General features: G+C 43.4%; 1 protein-coding gene across 5 annotated transcripts in view; it reads left to right on the top strand.

The window, feature by feature from the left end:
* Window positions 1-9,238, top strand: part of LOC112259205 (beta-1,3-N-acetylglucosaminyltransferase radical fringe) — a 28,399-nt gene extending 19,161 nt beyond the window's left edge. For all 5 annotated transcript variants that reach the window (XM_042307544.1, XM_024433948.2, XM_042307541.1 and 2 more), the window contains 5 exons: window positions 4,564-4,717; window positions 4,867-4,952; window positions 8,038-8,203; window positions 8,309-8,394; window positions 8,706-9,238. In XM_042307544.1, the coding sequence (XP_042163478.1) occupies window positions 4,564-4,717; window positions 4,867-4,952; window positions 8,038-8,203; window positions 8,309-8,394; window positions 8,706-8,772 (559 nt within the window). In that variant the 3' untranslated portion in view covers window positions 8,773-9,238. The remainder of the gene's footprint in view (window positions 1-4,563; window positions 4,718-4,866; window positions 4,953-8,037; window positions 8,204-8,308; window positions 8,395-8,705) is intronic.
* The last annotated feature ends 10,650 nt before the right edge of the window (window positions 9,239-19,888 follow it).

Below are 19,888 nucleotides of genomic sequence, written 5' to 3'. Positions count from 1 at the left end.
GGCTACCACAGCATTCTGCAGCGACACGCCATCCCATCTGGTTTGCGCTTAGTGGGACTATATTTTGTTTTTCAACAGGACAATGACCCAGCACACCTCCGGGCTGTGAAGAGCTATTTGACCAAGAAGGAGAGTGATGGAGTGCTGCATCAGATGACCTGGCCTCCACAATAACCTGACCTCAACCCAATTGAGATGGTTTGGGATGAGTTGGACCGCAAATACTGCTAAGGAAAAGCAGCCAAGTGCTCAGCATATCAAATGAAATGTGGGAACTCCAAGACTGTTGGAAAAGCATTAAAGGTAAAGCTGGTTGAGAGAATGCCGAGAGTGTCCAAAGCTGTCAAAGGCAAAGGATGGCTGGCTACTTTGAAGAATATAAAATATATTTTTATTCAACACTTTTTTGGTTACTACATGATTTCAAGTATGTTATTTAATAGGGTTTGTCTTCACTATTATTGTACAAAAACTGTACAAAATAGCAAAAATAAAGAAAAACCCTTGAATGAGTAGATGTTTCCAAACCTTTGACTGGTACTGTATATAGAAAAGTATGTGGACACCGCTTCAAATTAGTTGATTTGGATATTTCAGCCAGATCCGTTGCTGACAGGTGTATAAAATAGAGCACACAGCCATGCAATCTCCATTGACAAACATTGGCAGTAGAATGGCCATACTGAGGAGCTCAGTGATTTTCAACATGGCACCGTCATAGGATGCCACCTTTCTAACAAGTCAGTTCGTCAAATTTCTGCCCTGCTAGAGCTGCCCCGGTCAACTGTACGTGCTGTTATTGTGAAGTGAAAACGCCTAGGAGCAACAACGGATCAGCCGCAAAGTGGTAGGCCACACAAGCTCACAGAACAGGACTGCCAAGTGCTGTCGTGCTTAGCGCATAACATTTGTCTGTCCTCGGTTGCAACACTCTACTGCGTTCCAAACTGCTTCTGGAAGCAGCGTCACCACAAGAATTGTTCGTTAGCAGCTTCATGAAATGGGTTTCAATGGCCGAGCAGCTGCACACAAGCCTAAGTTCACCATGCGCAATGCCAAGCGTCGGCTGGAGTGATGTAAAGCTTGACGCCATTGGATTCTGGAGCAGTGGAAACTGGGTTTAGCGGATGGCAGGAGAACACTACCTGCCCCAATGCATATTGCCAACTGTAGAGTTTGGTGGAGGAGGAATAATGGTCTGGGGCTGTTTTTCATGGTTTGGACTAGGCCCCTTAGTTCCAGTGAAGGGAAACGTTAACGCTATAGCATACAATGACATTCTAGACTATTCTGTGCTGTTCTAGACTTCCAACAAACAACAGTTTGGGGAAGGCCCTTTCCTGTTTCAGCATGACAATGCAAAGCGAGGTCCATACAAATAGGTGTGGAAGAACTTTACTGGCCCGCACAGAGCCCTGACCTCATTGTAGCTGGGGATTTTAACAAGGCTAATCTGAAAACAAGACTCCCTAAATTTTGTCAGCATATCGATTGCGCAACCAGGGCGGGAAAAACCTTGGATCATTGCTATTCCAACTTCCGCGACGCATATAAGGCCCTGCCCCGCCCTCCTTTCGGAAAAGCTGACCACGACTCCATTTTGTTGATCCCTGCCTACAGACAGAAACTAAAACAAGAAGCTCCCGCGCTGAGATCTGTTCAACGCTGGTCCGACCAATCTGATTCCACACTCCAAGACTGCTTCCATCACGTGGACTGGGATATGTTCCGTATTGCGTCAGACGACAACATTGACGAATACGCTGATTCGGTGTGCGAGTTCATTAGAACGTGCGTTGAAGATGTCGTTCCCATAGCAACGATTAAAACATTCCCAAACCAGAAACCGTGAATTGATGGCAGCATTCGCGTGAAACTGAAAGCGCGAACCACTGCTTTTAATCAGGGCAAGGTGACTGGAATCATGACCGAATACAAACAGTGTAACTATTCCCTCCGCAAGGCAATCAAACAAGCTAAGCGTCAGTATAGAGACAAAGTAGAATCTCAATTCAACGGCTCAGACACAAGAGTTATGTGGCAGGGTCTACAGTCAATCACGGATTACAAAAAGAAAACCAGCCCAGTCACAGACCAGGATGTCTTGCTCCCAGGCAGACTAAATAACTTTTTTGCCCGCTTTGAGGACAATACAGTGCCACTGACACTGCCTGCAACTAAAACATGTGGACTCTCCTTCACTGCAGCCGACCGTGAGGAAAACATTTAAACGTGTCAACCCTCGCAAGGCTGACCCAGACGGCATCCCCAGCCGCGCCCTCAGAGCATGCGCAGACCAGCTGGCTGGTGTGTTTACGGACATATCCAATCAATCCCTATCCCAGTCTGTTGTTCCCACATGCTTCAAGAGGGCCACCATTGTTCCCGTTCCCAAGAAAGCTAAGGTAACTGAGCTAAACGACTATCGCCCCGTAGCACTCACTTCCGTCATCATGAAGTGCTTTGAGAGACTAGTCAAAGACCATATCACCTTCACCCTACCTGACACCCTAGACCCACTCCAATTTGCTTACCGCCCAAATAGGTCCACAGACGATGCAATCTCAACCACACTGCACACTGCCCTAACCTATCTGGACAAGAGGAATACCTATGTGAGAATGCTGTTCATCGACTACAGCTCGGCATTTAACACCATAGTGCCCTCCAAGCTCGTCATCAAGCTCGAGACCCTGGGTCTCGACCCCGCCCTGTGCAACTGGGTACTGGACTTCCTGACGGGCCGCCCCCAGGTGGTGAGGGTAGGCAACAACATCTCCACCCCGCTGATCCTCAACACTGGGGCCCCACAAGGGTGCGTTCTGAGCCCTCTACTGTACTCCCTGTTCACCCACGACTGTATGGCCACGCACGCCTCCAACTCAATCATCAGGTTTGCGGACGACACAACAGTGGTAGGCTTGATTACCAACAACGACGAGACGGCCTACAGGGAGGAGGTGAGGGCCCTCGGAGTGTGGTGTCCGGAAAATAACCTCACACTCAACGTCAACAAAACTAAGGAGATGATTGTGGACTTCAGGAAACAGCAGAGGGAACACCCCCCTATCCACATCGATGGAACAGTAGTGGTGAGGGTAGTAAGTTTTAAGTTCCTCGGCGTACACATCACAGACAAACTGAATTGGTCCACCCACACAGACAGCATCGTGAAGAAGGCACAGCAGCGCCTCTTCAACCTCAGGAGGCTGAAGAAATTTGGCTTGTCACCAAAAGCACTCACAAACTTCTACAGATGCACAATCGAGAGCATCCTGTCGGGCTGTATCACCGCCAGGTACGGCAACTGCTCCGCCCACAACCGTAAGGCTCTCTAGAGGCTAGTGAGGTCTGCACAACGCATCACCGGGGGCAAACTACCTGCCCTCCAGGACACCTACACCACCCGATGTCACAGGAAGGCCATAAAGATCATCAAGGACATCAACCACCCGAGCCACTGCCTGTTCACCCCGCTATCATCCAGAAGGCGAGGTCAGTACAGTTGCATCAAAGCTGGGACCGAGAGACTGAAAAACAGCTTCTATCTCAAGGCCATCAGACTGTTAAACAGCCACCACTAACATTGAGTGGCTGCTGCCAACACACTGACTCAACTCCAGCCACTTTAATAATGGGAATTGATGGGAATTGATGTAAAATATATCACTAGCCACTTTAAACAATGCTACCTAATATAATGTTTACATACCCTACATTATTCATCTCATATGTATACGTATATACTGTACTCTATATCATCTACTGCATCCTTATGTAATAAATGTATCACTAGCCACTTTAACTATGCCACTTTGTTTACATACTCATCTCATATGTATATACTGCACTCAATACCATCTACTGTATCTTGCCTATGCCGCTCTGTACCATCACTCATTCATATATCTTTATGTACATATTCTTTATCCCCTTACACTTGTCTATAAGGTAGTAGTTTTGGAATTGTTAGCTAGATTACTTGTTGGTTATTACTGCATTGTCGGAACTAGAAGCACAAGCATTTCGCTACACTCGCACTAACATCTGCTAACCATGTGTATGTGACAAATAAAATTTGATTTGATTTGAACCCCGTCAAACACCTTTAGGATGAATTGTAACACCGACTGTGAGCCAGGCCTAATCGCCCAACATCCGTGCTCTAATGATCTTTTGTCTGAATGGAAGTCCCTGCAGCAATGTTTTACAATCTAATGGAAAGCCTTCCCAGAAGAGTGGAGGCTGTTATAGAGGCAAAGGGGGGACTAACCATATTAATGCCCATGATTTTGCAATGAGATGTTCGACAAACAGGTGTCCACATACTTTTGGTCATGTAGTGTATATCTTAGATTCTCTGTGTGGTTGGTTAAGGAGGTCAACAGATTAATAGGACTATATGTCTCCACATACCTCTGCCAATCACAGGCATTATTTGAAAACATGGACACATTTCTTCCAGTCCCATATCCTGTATTTGTTACTTGATGAACACCATCAACAACTTCTCAGTAACACTTTTATAACTGTTTATGTAATAGCTTGCATCTACCCCCCCAGGTGGTTCTGCCATATGGATGATGATAACTATGTGATTGTACCCAGTCTGCTGAAGCTGCTGTCCTCCTACCACCACACGCAGGATGTTTATCTGGGCCGGCCCAGCCTCGACCACCCCATAGAGGCCGCAGAGAGGGTCAAGAGTGACGGATCTGTGAGTACATCCAGTGTCAGTCTGTTTGTCTCTTTCTCCATCCCTCCATCTGTCGTTCTGTCTATACCTCCCTTCCTGTCTCTCTCTAACCCTCTCTCGTTCTCTCAAACCCTCTCTTGTTCTCTCTGACCCTTGTTTTCTTCTCCCAGGTGTCAGTGAAGTTCTGGTTTGCTACAGGAGGAGCAGGGTTCTGTATCAGTCGTGGTCTGGCCCTCAAGATGAGTCCATGGGCTAGGTGAGTTTTAACAGTTCAACGTTTTTCAATGTTCTTCAGATGCACATATTATTGTGGCTGTTCAAGGTTAATTAAATGTAAAGGCAAAAATGTAGATTTTCCGCCTAAATAGACACACCCAAAAGTAACTGCATTTAATGAGCAGTTAAATAAGGACATGCATTGAACTTGGTATCACACCTGATAAGGACATGGTCAGAACATAGGAATGGCACAGTTCAGATCACACAAGATCAAGCACACACAAAGTAACTGTTTTTTAGTGTTTTTTAATGTGATATTTCATGGACAAGCTGTAAGTAGATGATTGATGAATAGAGTTGGAAACTCATCAGATGCCTTCCACAACAAGTCAAACACTTCTGGGAAACAAATGTGATTTATAGAAACAACAGCTATAACTTTACAGATGTTTTAGGAAGAGGTATAAAAACAACATTTCTACAATATCAACTTCTTCCAAACATTGTGGTGGTGTCAGGGAACATCCAAGTGTCCTTTCAACCTCCCAAACATCATCATCCTCTCTATGGGGAATAAAATGCAGGAATATAATAGGATCAATATTGCACTTGACAAATTTTACAAAACTGCATTATTCTAATATAAAAGCAATATACTAAAAGATAACACCCAGCCTAAACTGTGTTACACATTCCCTGCTGGTGACTTGTGGCATCTCAGAGACTCTAAATGTCTAACTTCTCCAGTAGACTCCCCTCCCTACTGGACATAGCTGGCCAGGGGGATTGTAGACTGGCCCTTCACAACTGGCCAGGTGAGTGCAGCAAGCTCACCTCTGTCCACAAAGCATTTCTGAGTAGGATTGCTGATCTAGGAGCAGTTTTGCTTTTTAGATCATAATGAATAAGATTATTTGGACACTGTCTGGAAAGTGCCTCAGACAGAGGTGTGAAACACATGCAGACACAATGCAAATAGTGGGGAGGGGGGCAAGGTTGAGTAGTATTTTTGTTTTCAGCCATCAATAATGTGTTGTTTTTGTTCACTCTGTTTGGGTGGGCCTGGCAGGGACTGGCTCCCCAGTGGGTGGGCCTGGCAGGGACTGGCTCCCCAGTGGGTGGGCCTGGCAGGGACTGGCTCCCCAGTGGGTGGGCCTGGCAGGGACTGGCTCCCCAGTGGGTGGGCCTGGCAGGGACTGGCTCCCCAGTGGGTGGGCCTGGCAGGGACTGGCTCCCCAGTGGGTGGGCCTGGCGGGACTGGCTCCCCAGTGGGTGGGCCTGGCATGGACTGGCTCCCCAGTGGGTGGGCACAGTACTCCCCTGCCTCCTAGTGGAAAACTCATTTGAATTATATTGCACAAACAGGACACAGTTACATAGGCCTATACTGTGTGTAGGCTATACATACAGTTCAAAACACCAAAAAGCAGACCATAACAAAACAACATTATTGTTATGTAAAAGCCATATACTAGCATATACAAAGCAAACAGTGGGACACAGGTAGCCTACCTTTAGAAACAAAGCAACAAAGGCCATGAGAATTTGGTTACACAGAATATATACAACTTTTAGCAGCCTAGAAGGCCAGCATCCCGGAGTCGCCTCTTCACTGTTGGCATTGAGACTGGTGTTTTGTGGGTACTATTTATGAAGCTGCCAGTTGAGGACTTGTGAGGCATATGTTTCTCAAATTAGACAGTCTAATGTACTTGTCCTCTTGCTCAGTTGTGCACTGGGGCCTCCCATTCCTCTTTCTATCCTGGTTAGAGCCAGTTTGCGCTGTTCTGTGAAGGGAGTAGTACACAGCGTTGTACGAGATCTTCAGTTTCTTGGCAATTTCTTGCATGGAATAGCCTTCCTTTCTCAGAACAAGAATAGACTGATGAGTTTCAGAAGAAAGGTCTTTGTTTCTGACCATTTTGAGCCTGTAATCGAACCCACAAATGCTGATGCTCCAGATACTCAACTAGTCTAAAGAAGGCAAGTTTTATTGCTTCTTTAAATCAGAACAACAGTTTTCAGCTGTGCTAACATAATTGCAAAAGGGTTTTCTAATGATCAATTAGCCTTTTAAAATTATAAACTTGGATTAGCTAACACAACATGCCATTGGAACACAGGAGTGATGGTTGCTGATAATGGGCCTCTGTACGCCTATGTAGATATTCCATTTAAAAAATCTGCCATTTCCAGTTACAATAGTCATTTTGCGGCGGCAGGTAGCCTAGTGGTTAGAGCGTTGGACTTGTAACCAAAAGGTCACAAGATGGAATCCCCAAGCTGACAAGGTAAAAATCTGTTGTTCTGCCCCTGAACAAGGCAGTTAACCCACTGTTCCTAGACCGTCATTGAAAATAAGAATTTGTTCTTAACTGACTTGCCCAGTTAAATAAAGGTAAAATAAAAAATAATACAAATTTACAAAATTAGCAATGTGTACACTGTATTTCTGACCAATTTGAAGTTATTTTAATGGACAAAAAAAATGCTTTTCTTTCAAAAACAAGGACATTTCTAAGTGACCCCAAACTTGTGAGCGGTAGTGTATATAAAATATGTAAGTACTTTGGAATGATAGACAGAATATAGGATACACAGGACTGGACACAGCTATACTGTAAATACAAAGAACAAGACCACAACTATATAAAACATACTAAATACATATAGTATAGAAAGTTTACAAAATAATTTACCTACAGATATAAAACGGAATCCAATCCTTCTCGAAAACATTTTTCTCTGCCGAGTCAGTCATCTTGGTCCAGGTCGCCCTCAGCATCTGTGTCTGACTCCCAAAACATTTCCTCCAAAGCCTCTTTCCCGGTATACCTGGTTTTGTCATATTTTTACCCCCCTGTTGGGTAGTTTCCAACTGTTGCATTCATTAGAATTGTTGTTAAAACCGTTGCTACATATACTGTAGAGATACAGTACACATGAAAAGACCTCGGGAATCGATAGAACATCACTCAGAGATACACAAATACGAGAACATTCAAAATGGGGGAATCTTTCCTTTAAGCTATTATGCCAAACTGTTTTGAGCAGTTCACTCACTACCTCTTCTTCTCTCTCCTTTCTTTTCCTCTCATCCTCTCCCCTCCTCCTCCCCCCAGTCTGGGCAACTTCATCAGCACGGCGGAGAAGATCCGTCTCCCTGACGACTGCACCATGGGTTACATCATCGAGGCGCTGCTGGAGGTGACACTGACACACACACACCTCTTCCACTCCCACCTGGAGAACCTGCAGAGGCTTCCCACAGACACCGTGCTGGAGCAGGTAGGGGTGGGGAGGAGAGAACTAGAGGGAGACTGAGAGAGAAAGAAATACAACAGATCCCAATTGTTTTCAGCCATAAAAGAAAAACTGTGTGTCTGTGTCTAGGTCACTTTGAGCTACGGGGGTTTTGAGAACAGGAGGAATGTGATCAGCATTGGAGGAGCCTTCTCTCTGGTGGAGGACCCATCACGGTAAACAGACAAACATTCTCCCAACATCCATCCAACATTTACCCAACATTGTCAGGCACTAGACAATGACATGACACTGGTTTGCTTAACCTCTGCTGAATTGTGAGTGACATGTAAATGGTTATCCCCTCTCTCTCCACCAACACTTTTCTTCGTCTTACCATTTCCCTCTCTCCCCCCCTCCGTATCCCCTCTCTCTACTTCCATCTGCCCTCTCTCGCTCTTTCTCCCTCCCCTCAATATCTCTCAATCTCTTTCTGCCTCCATCTCTCCTCTCTCCCTCCGTCTGCCCTCTCTGTCTCTCTCTCTAGGTTTAAGACTGTCCACTGCCTCCTCTACCCAGAGACTGACTGGTGTCCTAGTATGGGTCACCATTGATGACCACTACAGTACAGCATATCTACAATACTTCCTACCGGCCTGGTTGACTGGTGTCCCTGTGTATGCTAGCTATATCATTGCCATGGCAAAATTATGACAAGGCCAAACAGGTTCACTGGCACCCAGGCTAACCCTACAGAACCACTTCACTCAGATCAAATGGCTAGACGTCTGTGGGTCTTTGAGAGGACATGAGGCGAGAGAAGATGAGGTAACTGGAGTGAGGATCGCTTTGGTCATGGTGGGATGATGAAGAAACACCCCACTACTCTTTATTATCACTAGTGTACCCTCCAGTCAACGCAGGAAGTTGCCACTGTTGGCTGTTGCCATAGCGATGATTCACCACTCATTGCTTTTGTTGTAGCTTTGAATCCCAAACATACTATTGTGGTCCAGATATACAGTGGGGCAAAAACGTATTTAGTCAGCCACCAATTGTGCAAGTTCTCCCACTTAAAAAGATGAGAGCGGCCTGTAATTTTCATCATAGGTACACTTCAACTATGACAGACAAAATTAGAAACAAAATCCAGAAAATCACATTGTAGGATTTTTAATGAATTTATTTGCAAATTATGGTGGAAAATAAGTATTTGGTCACCTACAAACAAGCAAGATTTCTGGCTCTCACAGACCTGCAACTTCTCCTTTAAGAGGCTTCTCTGTCCTCCACTCATTACCAGTATTAATGGCACCTGTTTGAACTTGTTATCAGTATAAAAGACACCTGTCCACAACCTCAAACAGTCACACTCCAAACTCCACTATGGCCAAGACCAAAGAGCTGTCAAAGGACACCAGAAACAAAATTGTAGACCTGCACCAGGCTGGGAAGACTGAATCTGTAATAGGTAAGCAGCTTGGTTTGAAGAAACCAACTGTGGGAGCAATTATTAGGAAATGGAAGACATACAAGACCACTGATAATCTCCCTCGATCTGGGGCTCCACGCAAGATCTCACCCAGTGGGGTCAAAATGATCACAAGAACGGTGAGCAAAAATACCAGAACCACATGGGGGGACCTAGTGAATGACCTGCAGAGAGCTGGGACCAAAGTAACAAAGCCTACCATAAGTAACACACTACGCCGCCAGGGACTCAAATCCTGCAGTGCCAGACGTGTCCCCCTGCTTAAGCCAGTACATGTCCAGGCCCGTCTGAAGTTTGCTAGAGAGCATTTGGATGATCCAGAAGAAGATTGGGAGAATGTCATATGGTCAGATTAAACCAAAATATAACTTTTTGGTAAAAATTCAACTCGTCGTGTTTGGAGGACAAAGAATGCTGAGTTGCATCCAAAGAACACCATACCTACTGTGAAGCATGGGGGTGGAAACATCATGCTTTGGGGCTGTTTTTCTGCAAAGGGACCAGGACGACTGATCCGTGTAAAGGAAAGAATGAATGGGGCCATGTATCGTGAGATTTTGAGTAAAAACCTCCTTCCATCAGCAAGGGCATTGAAGATGAAACGTGGCTGGGTCTTTCAGCATGACAATGATCCCAAACACACCGCCCGGGCAACAAAGGAGTGGCTTCGTAAGAAGCATTTCAAGGTCCTGGAGTGGCCTAGCCCGTCTCCAGATCTCAACCCCATAGAAAATCTTTGGCGGGAGTTGAAAGTCCGTGTTGCCCAGCAACAGCCCTAAAACATCACTGCTCTAGAGGAAATTAGCAAGGAGGAATGGGCCAAAATACCAGCAACAGTGTGTGAAAACCTTGTGAAGACTTACAGAAAACGTTTGACCTCTGTCATTGCCAACAATGGGTATATAACAAAGTATTGAGATAAACTTTTGTTATTGACCAAATACTTATTTTCCACCATAATTTGCAAATAAATTCATTAAAAATCCTACAATGTGATTTTCTGGATTTTTTTTCTTCTCATTTTGTCTGTCATAGTTGAAGTGTACCTATGATGAAAATTACAGGCCTCTCTCATCTTATTAAGTGGGAGAACTTGCACAATTGGTGTCTGACTAAATACTTTTTTGCCCCACTGTATCTTTGAAGAAGTATTAATGTATTTAGATGACTGTTGAAAAGGTACCTTAAGATGCTGAACATGGTGAAATGTAAATGTATTTGCTTTTAGGTCCCAAAAATGTACTGGACTGGTGTTTTATTATGAGGGCTGATGACCAGAAATCATCAGAGGTGAATATCTGATATCAGTGTTACATTAAGTAATGCCTGAGAGCCGTTTGTGATTGTTTAACGGAGTCAAGAACGTAGCGTAAGCTCACTCCACAGCTTGCTTGAAATGATCCTTTTGTATAGGTCAAACGTGTGTTTGCGAGCAGAGGATCACTGGTCCCCTGGTATGGGGACAGGGACAGTGGAGGAAGCCATACTGTTAGCAGCATATTGAGGTTCACTTTAGACAACCCTTGATGTGCCCCTCATGTCCTGAAGTTAATTTCTTACCAGAAGAGGTTTCAAACTGGTGTCTGTACATGTGTGTGTGCAACCTATCTACTCAGTCAGAATGATTTAAACGTCTTATAGCCAAAGATGATGCCAGTGCCTTATGTTTCAGTCAACTAGACTTTGGAAATGCACATGACAATTGTTTTAAAGGAATGACACTGTGATCATACTGTATGAATAAAAATGTGTGCACCACACACACACACACACACACACACACACACACACAGCCCTGCAGTAACCAAAACAGACTCTGAACATGAGCACACTATCTTAAAGATCATTCATGAGATATTTGTTGTTGCCTCTAAGTGTTTCCCACAATGCATGTTACAAGTTATTTCTCTGTCAAAAAGACACGTTTTGCACTCATCTCAATTCCTGTGTATAATATTTCTGTGTAGTAAAAGTTACGGTAGTGTTGTAATGTGTGAGCTTGAGCTGGAAGTACATGTCTTTTGCTGATGGCTCACGCTCTCCCTTTTTGCACAAAAACACTAGAATCCAAAACCAGAATCTCTTTCCCCGCTGCAGGTCAGTGTCAGAGAGGGAGATAGGAGTCTGACTCAGACTCCAGTCAGGATGTGATTTTTCCTCATCTTTTGTCCTCCTTTTTACCATTGATGTATTATTTTGTTTTGTGTTGAATAAAGCACGTTTTGCAGCATTACAAAACAACACCACTACTCTCTCGTCCCTTTGCTTCAGATTCATAGTTGTTTTTATTATAATTATTAAGACAATCTCAAGTACATACACAGTGATGCACAACAGGACAGTGGAACAATGCTGGTGTACTTACTGTTCTTATTACAGAAAGAACTAATGAAAGCGGCAGATCTGTTTGAGGTAGCATAATCAGCTTGGTTCTCACCCTTGGAACAACATGTTCTTGGCCCATGAAGTTTGTCAGTGAGCTAATCCAGTGTTTCCCAACTCCCCAACAGTACACATTCACATTTTAGCTCTGACAAACACATGATTCCACTTGTCAACTAACCATCAAGCCTTACCTCTATACATATCTACCTCTATCACTCCAATATCCCTGCACATTGTAAATATGGTACTGGAACTGACCCTGTTTATAGTATGCTTACTTACTTTCTCATGTTCTTATTTTTTTGTGTTTTTGTTTTACCTTATGTAATTTTTTGTATTACAGTTATTAAATACTGCATTGTTGGGTTTAGCGCTTGAAAGAAAGGCATTGCACTGTACTTGTGCATGTGACATTGAAACTTGATTCAACTCATTGAGGGATTCAAGTGTGTTTGTCCAGGGCGACAACAAAAATGTGTGCTGTTGGGGGTTCTTGAGAACTGGAGTTGGGAAAAACTGAGTTAATGCATTGAGGCCTATGTAATGTTTGACTGGAACATAATTGTCCAGATGGCATTAGGTTTATGCCTGATTACGTCACACTCCACTTTATCCTATCACAAACTGCCATCAATACAACCTCATTTTCAGCAGAGTGGAGCGATTACTCTGAGATAATTGCTTTATGCACTGGGGTAGTAATTTCTCTCTCACGAGCTATGTTTCCATCCAATTGACGACAGATTTTCATGTGAATATTCTAAAATCGGCATAAAGAAATATGCACATTTTCCCACCAGAGATGTTAACATCAAATTGACTTGCTGCGGAAAAAAGTTTGTGAGTGATTTTGCAGTTACATTTTGCAGTTACACGTGTACCGAATAAAAAATACAAGTAAAATGGGCTTCCGTTGTATTTTCTATGGTTTTCTCTCAAAAAATGTTGCGTTCTATAGCGAGTGCGCCCACTCTGGTATTGACACATGCACTCTTGCCAACAGCTGAGTCTAACGTGGAGGACTAAACACCATATCATTTTGTGACTTCCAAATGTACTTTTATGATGGTTAGTATATCAATAATTGCGCATTAATACATTTCCACATAATTAATTTGACAGAAAAAAAGATCCCATCATGTCGAACAAACAAATGATCTGTCTGCATTTTCTTACGAGATGTCGCCAAGCCAATAGATGACGCTGCTGTTATGTATATCTGAATGTGATACTATATAGTACTATTGAGCCAAGTTAAGCATAAAGACTTTATAATCAACATTACCTTGCTTGCATTACCTTGCATTACCATTACCTTACTAAACATCATACAAAACATGGTGTCAGAACCACATAGGTATATCCTTGACGAATCAAAATATCAAAACAACACAGGGATAAATGCACAGTAGGAAGGGACGTGCCATCTAGCTACAAAAAATTACAACGACAACAGTGGTTTACCCAGTAATTCCAGTACCAGAGCCTATGGGCATGAAAGGCGATACATACAATAACTGGACATTCTTTCCAGCGCAACGGGAAAACTATGAGATAGCTGCCAGTCTGGACAAAAAGGAATACAAAGTCTGCATAGTAACCCTGCTAACTGTGATGGGAAAGGAATGACATCTCTTACAGCGGCATCTTCATATGCCCGAAGCAGAGAAAACTGACCTGGTAAAAATGAAAGAGGCGCTACAGAAACAGTTTGAGCCATCCAGGAACGTGATTTAATGCTTGTCAACAAAGTCAGTGTGAAACATCAGAGCAGTACATTGCAAAATCTGAGGAAGCTAGCAGACGAAGTTTTGCGCATTACAAGAGGAACTAGTTCGTGACAGGCTTGTCATAGGCACTAAAGATAAAGTTGCACGATTGCGAATGTTCAGAGAATCGACACTCACACGGAACAAAGCCATTTATGTGTAGTTCAAGTGAACTAGCACAAAGGCAAATAAGGAAAATTGGTGGAGGTGTACATTATACATCCTGTGAGCAACATTCAGAATCAAAAAGCCAAACATATAACAGACAGAGTTTACAGGAGATAAACAAAAATAGAATGCCAAATGACATGTTATTGCTGTGCCCAGCATATGGTGTCACCTGTAAATCATGTGGCAAACAAAACCACTTAGCCAGAATGTGTAAACAAGCACAACACAAACCTCAACTCAATCTATTAGAGGAAGAATGAGTCAGATGACTAAACAACAGATGAACAGTCTCACAAGATAATTCTGTGGAAGACAAGGCAGAAAAATGGTTCATTAACTTTAAGCTAGCTCCACTCAGTGATGGGCCATTGACATTTGACCCCAGCCATACAATTACATGTCAACTAGACACAGGATCAACAATGAATGTCATCAACCTCCAGCGAGTCATGCAAGATAACAATCCAGTTATCCTACCCAGGAAAGCTCCACTCAAACTATACGACGGCACACTGATAAAGCCAACAGGAGAACGCAATCTCAAAGCAGATCATGATGTAAAAAATGTAACATCAATTTTCAGGTCATGGAGACATCCCAGCTTCCTCTGCTGTCAGCTGACACGTGTGAAAGTCTCAACCTACTACATGTGAACCACAGCCATGTGTTACATCACGTCGACACCCCAAGCACCACATCCACTGAGGTCATCATGACAACTGAGGAGATCATCTCCAAGTACAAGGAAGTGTTCAAAGGGCTCGGCTGCCTTCCTTGAGAGCTACACATAGAAGTAGACAGTGCAGCCTGTCTTATGCAGCAGGTACCAAGACAGATACCTATTTCACTGAAGGAAAGGATCACAAAGGCCATACATTCAATGAACAATGCAGACATCATCACGAAAGTCAGAGACAACACCGTGGATCACCAACATGGTTGTCATTGAAAAACCTGATAAACCATGAATATGCATGACCCACAGTGCACTCAACAAAGCCTTAATGAGATTGCACATCCAGTTCAAATCTAATTTTATTTGTCACATGCGACGAATACAACAGGTACTGGTACCTTACTGTGAAATGCTTACTTACAAGCCCGTAACCAACAATGCAGTTCAAGAAATAGAGTTACGAAAATATTTACCAAATAAGATAAAGTAAAAAATGTAATAAAAAGTACCACAATAAAATAACAAGACTATATACAGGGGGTACAGGTACCGAGTCAATGTGCAGGTCAGTCAAGGTAATTTGTACATGTAGGTACGAGTAAAGTGACTATGCTTAGATAATAAACAGCGAGTAGCAGCAGTGTAAAAACAAAGGGGGGTCAATATAAATAGTCCCGGCGGCCATTTGATTAATTGTTCAGCAGTCTTATGGTTTGGGGGTAGAAGCTGTTAAGGAGCCTTTTGGACCAAGACTTGGCGCTCTGGTACTGCTTGCTGTGCGGTATCAGAGAGAACAGTCCTGACTTGGGTGACTGGAGTCTTTGACACATTTCTGGGCCTTCCTCTGATACTGTCTAGTATATCCTATACATTTGTAGTCGGAAGTTTATAATACACTTAGGTTGGAGTCATTAAAACTCACAAATTTCTTGTTAACAATCTATAGTTTTGGCAAGTCGGTTAGGACATCTACTTCATCTACTTCAAATCAATCAGATTTGTGAACATGGTCCCTAGCTGTGTGTTGCCGCTTTCCATGTTGTCTATAGCTTGTGAGGTGTGGAAACACTTTGTTGCTTTTATGAATTTTGTCTTGCTGCTTTTTGTTCTATGTTGCTATGTCTGTATGCTATGTCATGCTTGTCCTATGTTGCTCTGTCTGTATTCTATGTATTGCTTGTCCTATGTTGCTATTGTCTATATTGTAATTGTTTTTAATAACCTAACCAGGGACTGCAGTTGAAAATTAGCCGGCTGGCTAAAACCGTCACTTTTACTGAAACGTTGATGTGCACTGTCCCTGTAAAAAATAAAATAAACTCAAACTTTGTGCATGACACAAGAAATGTTTCCAACAATTGTTTACAGACAGATTATTTCATACTGTATCACAATTCCAGTGGGTCAGAAGTTTACATACACTAAGTTGACTGTGCCTTTAAACAGCTTGGAAAATTCTTTAGAAGCATGGCTTTAGAAGCTTCTGATAGGCTAATTAACATAATTTGAGTCAATTGGAAGTGTACCTGTGGATGTATTTCAAGGCCTATCTTCAAAATCAGTGCCTCTTTGCTTGACATTATGGGGAAAATCCAAAGAAATCAGCCAAGACCTTTCCAAACACCTGACGGTACCACGTACATCTGTTCAAACAATCGTACGCAAGTATAAACACCGTGGGACCACGCAACCGTCATACCGCTCAGGAAGGAGATGTGTTCTGTCTCCTAGAGATGAATGTACTTTAGTGCGAAAAGTGCAAATCAATCACAGAACAACAGGAAAGGACCTTGTGAAGATGCTGGAGGAAACGGGTACAAAAGTATCTATATCCACAGTAAAACGAGTCCTATATCGACATAATCTGAAAGGCCGCACAGCAAGGAAGAAGCCACTGCTCCAAAACCGCCATACAAAAGTCAGACTATGGTTTGTAACTGCACATGAGGACAAAGATCATACTTTTTGGAGAAATGTCCTCTGGTCTGATGAAACAAAAATAGAACTGTTTGGCCTTAATGACCATTGTTATGTTTGGAGGAAAAAGGGGGAGGCTTGCAAGCCGAAGAACACCATCCCAACCGTGAAGCACGGGGGTGGCAGCATCATGTTGTGGGGGTGCTTTGATGCAGGAGGGACTGGTGTACGTCACAAAATAGATGGCATCATGAGGAGGGAACATTATGCAGATTTATTGAAGCAACATCTCAAGACATCAGTCAGGAAGTTAAAGCTTGGTTGCAAATGGGTCTTCACAAATGGACAATGACCCCAAGCATACTTCCAAAGTTGTGGCAAAATGGCTTAAGGACAACAAAGTCAAGGTATTGGAGTGGCCATCTGAAAGCCCTGACCTCAATCCTATAGAAAATGTATGGGCAGAACTGAAAAAGGAATGGGCCAAAATTCACCCAACTTATTGTGGGAAGCTTGTGGAAGGCTACCCAAAACGTTTGACCCAAGTTAAACAATTTAAAGGCAATGCTACCAAATACGAATTGAGTGTATGTAAACTTCTGACCCACTGGGAATGTGCTGAAATAAAGAAAAGCTGAAATAAATCATTCTCTCTACAATTATTCTGACATTTCACATTCTTAAAATAAAGTGGTGATCCTAACCGACCTAAAACAGGGATTTTTACTTGGATTAAATGTCAGGAATTGTGAAAAACAGAGTTTAAATGTATGCGATTGAGATTGCATCATCTGTGAATCTGTTGGGGCGGTATAAGAATTGGAGTGGGTCTAGGGTTTCCGGGATGATAGTGTTGATGTGAGCCATGACCAGCCTTTCAAAGCATTTCATGGCTACCAACGTGAGTACTACCGGGCGGTAGTCATTTAGGCAGGTTACCTTCTTATTCTTGGGCACGGAGACTATGGTGGTCTGCTTGAAACATTTAGGTATTACAGACTCGGTCAGGGAGAGGTTGAAAATTTCAGTGAAGACACTTGCCAGTTGGTCCGCGCATGCTCTGAGTACACGCACTGGTAATTTGTCTGGCTCCGCAGCCTTGTGAATGTTGAGCAGTTTAAAGGTCTTACAACGGCTACGGAGAGCGTTATCACGCAGTCGTCCTGAATAGTTGGTGCTGTTATGCATGCTTCAGTGTTGCTTGCCTCAAAGTGAGCATAAAATATGTTTAGCTCGTCTGGTAGGCTCACATCACTGGGCAGCTTGCGGCTGGGCTTCCCTTTGTAGTCCGTAATAGTTTGCAAGCCCTGCCACATCCGACGAGCGTCAGAGCTGGAGCAGTAGGATTCATCTTAGTCCTGTATTGACACTTCGTCTGTTTGATTGTTCGTCTGAGGGCATATCGGGATTTCCTACAAGTGTCCGGATTAGTGTCCCGCTCCTTGAAAGCGGCAGCTCTAGCCTTTAGCTCAGTGCGGATGTAATCCATGGCTTCTGGTTGGGATATGTACGTACGGTCGCTATGGGGATGCCCACAATAGAAGAGATTCTACCAGAGATATCAAATCAAATTGTATTTGTCACATGCGCCGAATACAACAGTGAAATGCTTACTTACAAGCCCTTAACCAACAATGCAGTTTTAAGACAAAAATACCCCAAAAAAGAATAAGAAATAAAAGTAACAAATAATTAAGTAGCAGCATGTTGCTTTGAACATGTTGGTATTACAGACTCAGACAGGGTCCAACGCAAGGGTATTCTCAGTACTCGATGCCAAAGATGGATATTGACAAGTCAAACTTGATTAAGTGAGCAGCTATTTAAAACATTTCTGGACACCTATAGGAAGGTATAGATGGCTGAGAATGCCATTTGGAATCAAGCCAGCAGCTGGAGAATACCAGCGCAAACAGTGTGAAGAACTACAGGGACTTAAAGGAGTGAATGTGATCACAGATGCCATTCTACCCTATAGATGTGGTGACATACACGAAGAAGCGATGGCAGATCATGACAGAAACCTCACAGCGCTCCTTCAGAGAGCAAGAGATGTCTACCTGAAGCTGAACAAAAATAAACTATGGTTAAAGCTACCTAGTGTGACATACATGGGTCATCTTCTCACAACAGAGGGCCTTTGCCCTGACCCAGAGAAAATAACAGCCAGTCGGAGCATGGGTACACCGTTCTGCAAAGTTCATGCCCTGCCTATCTGATGTGTGTGCCACTTAGAAGACTATCAAGGACATTGAATCAACATGGCTACCACAGCATGACGCAGCAGTTGAGACTACCAAACAGTTAGTCACACAACACCCAGTGCTCAAATACTGCGATCTGAATGATGCAGTTAAACTGCAGTGTGATGCCAGTGAGACAGGTTTGGGGGCAGCCCTTCTACAGAAAGGACAACCTGTTGCATTTGCCTTCAGAGCATTGACTCAGACAGAACAAAGATATGCACAGATTGAGAAAGAATATCTCTCCATTTTTTTTTTGCATGTGATAAGTTTGACCATGGCAGAGAGTTCATCACAATACACAGCGACCACAAACCACATGCGACAAAGAAATCCCTACTCACATCACCTAAGCGACTGCAGCGAATGCTGCTAAGATACCAACACCACACGCAATACAAACTTGGCAAAGAACTACATGTAGTAGCTGACTTCCTGTCCAGTACAGCTCAATCAACCACAGACAAATGCAAACACCAGCCACAGTCTGCACTATGAGTCTTTTTTATTTTATTTTAACTAGGCAAGTCAGCTAAGAACAAATTCTTATTTACAATGACAGCTACCCTGCCGTCCCAGTCTAGCCACAACAGACCTGGAACAAGTGGGTCACACCAGTGATGTCAACATCTCAACTAAGACAATGGAGTCAATCAAAGCACACTGTTCCCAGGACCCACTGTTTCAGGCTCTGTACTCACAAATCAACAACAGCTGGCCTGGAACCAAACAGGCTGTGAGTCACACACTGAAACAGACGTACAAAGAGGAGCTCATCGTAGAAAGGAAACAGGGTCTTCATCCCTAACATATTACGTGCTGACTTTCTACACAAAATACACTCTGGCCACTCAGGCATAGAGGCCAGTCTCAGAATGCTATTTTCAGGCCATTGATTACGGAGGACATAAAGATCTTTATCAGCATATGCGCAACATGCAACTCCATCCAGAAGAGACAACAAAAGGAGACACTCATCCCCCACCAAATCCTTCCCCTCCCATGGTCCAAGATCGGGATGGACTTACTTACAGTCAACAAAAGCAACCACCTCATCATGGTCGATTATTACTCAGA

The sequence above is a fragment of the Oncorhynchus tshawytscha genome, linkage group LG27 (genome assembly GCF_018296145.1).
Source record: "Oncorhynchus tshawytscha isolate Ot180627B linkage group LG27, Otsh_v2.0, whole genome shotgun sequence".
NCBI lineage: Eukaryota > Metazoa > Chordata > Actinopteri > Salmoniformes > Salmonidae > Oncorhynchus > Oncorhynchus tshawytscha.
The sequence above is the reverse complement of the archived record's forward strand: the minus strand, read 5'-3'. Positions and strand labels throughout refer to the sequence as shown.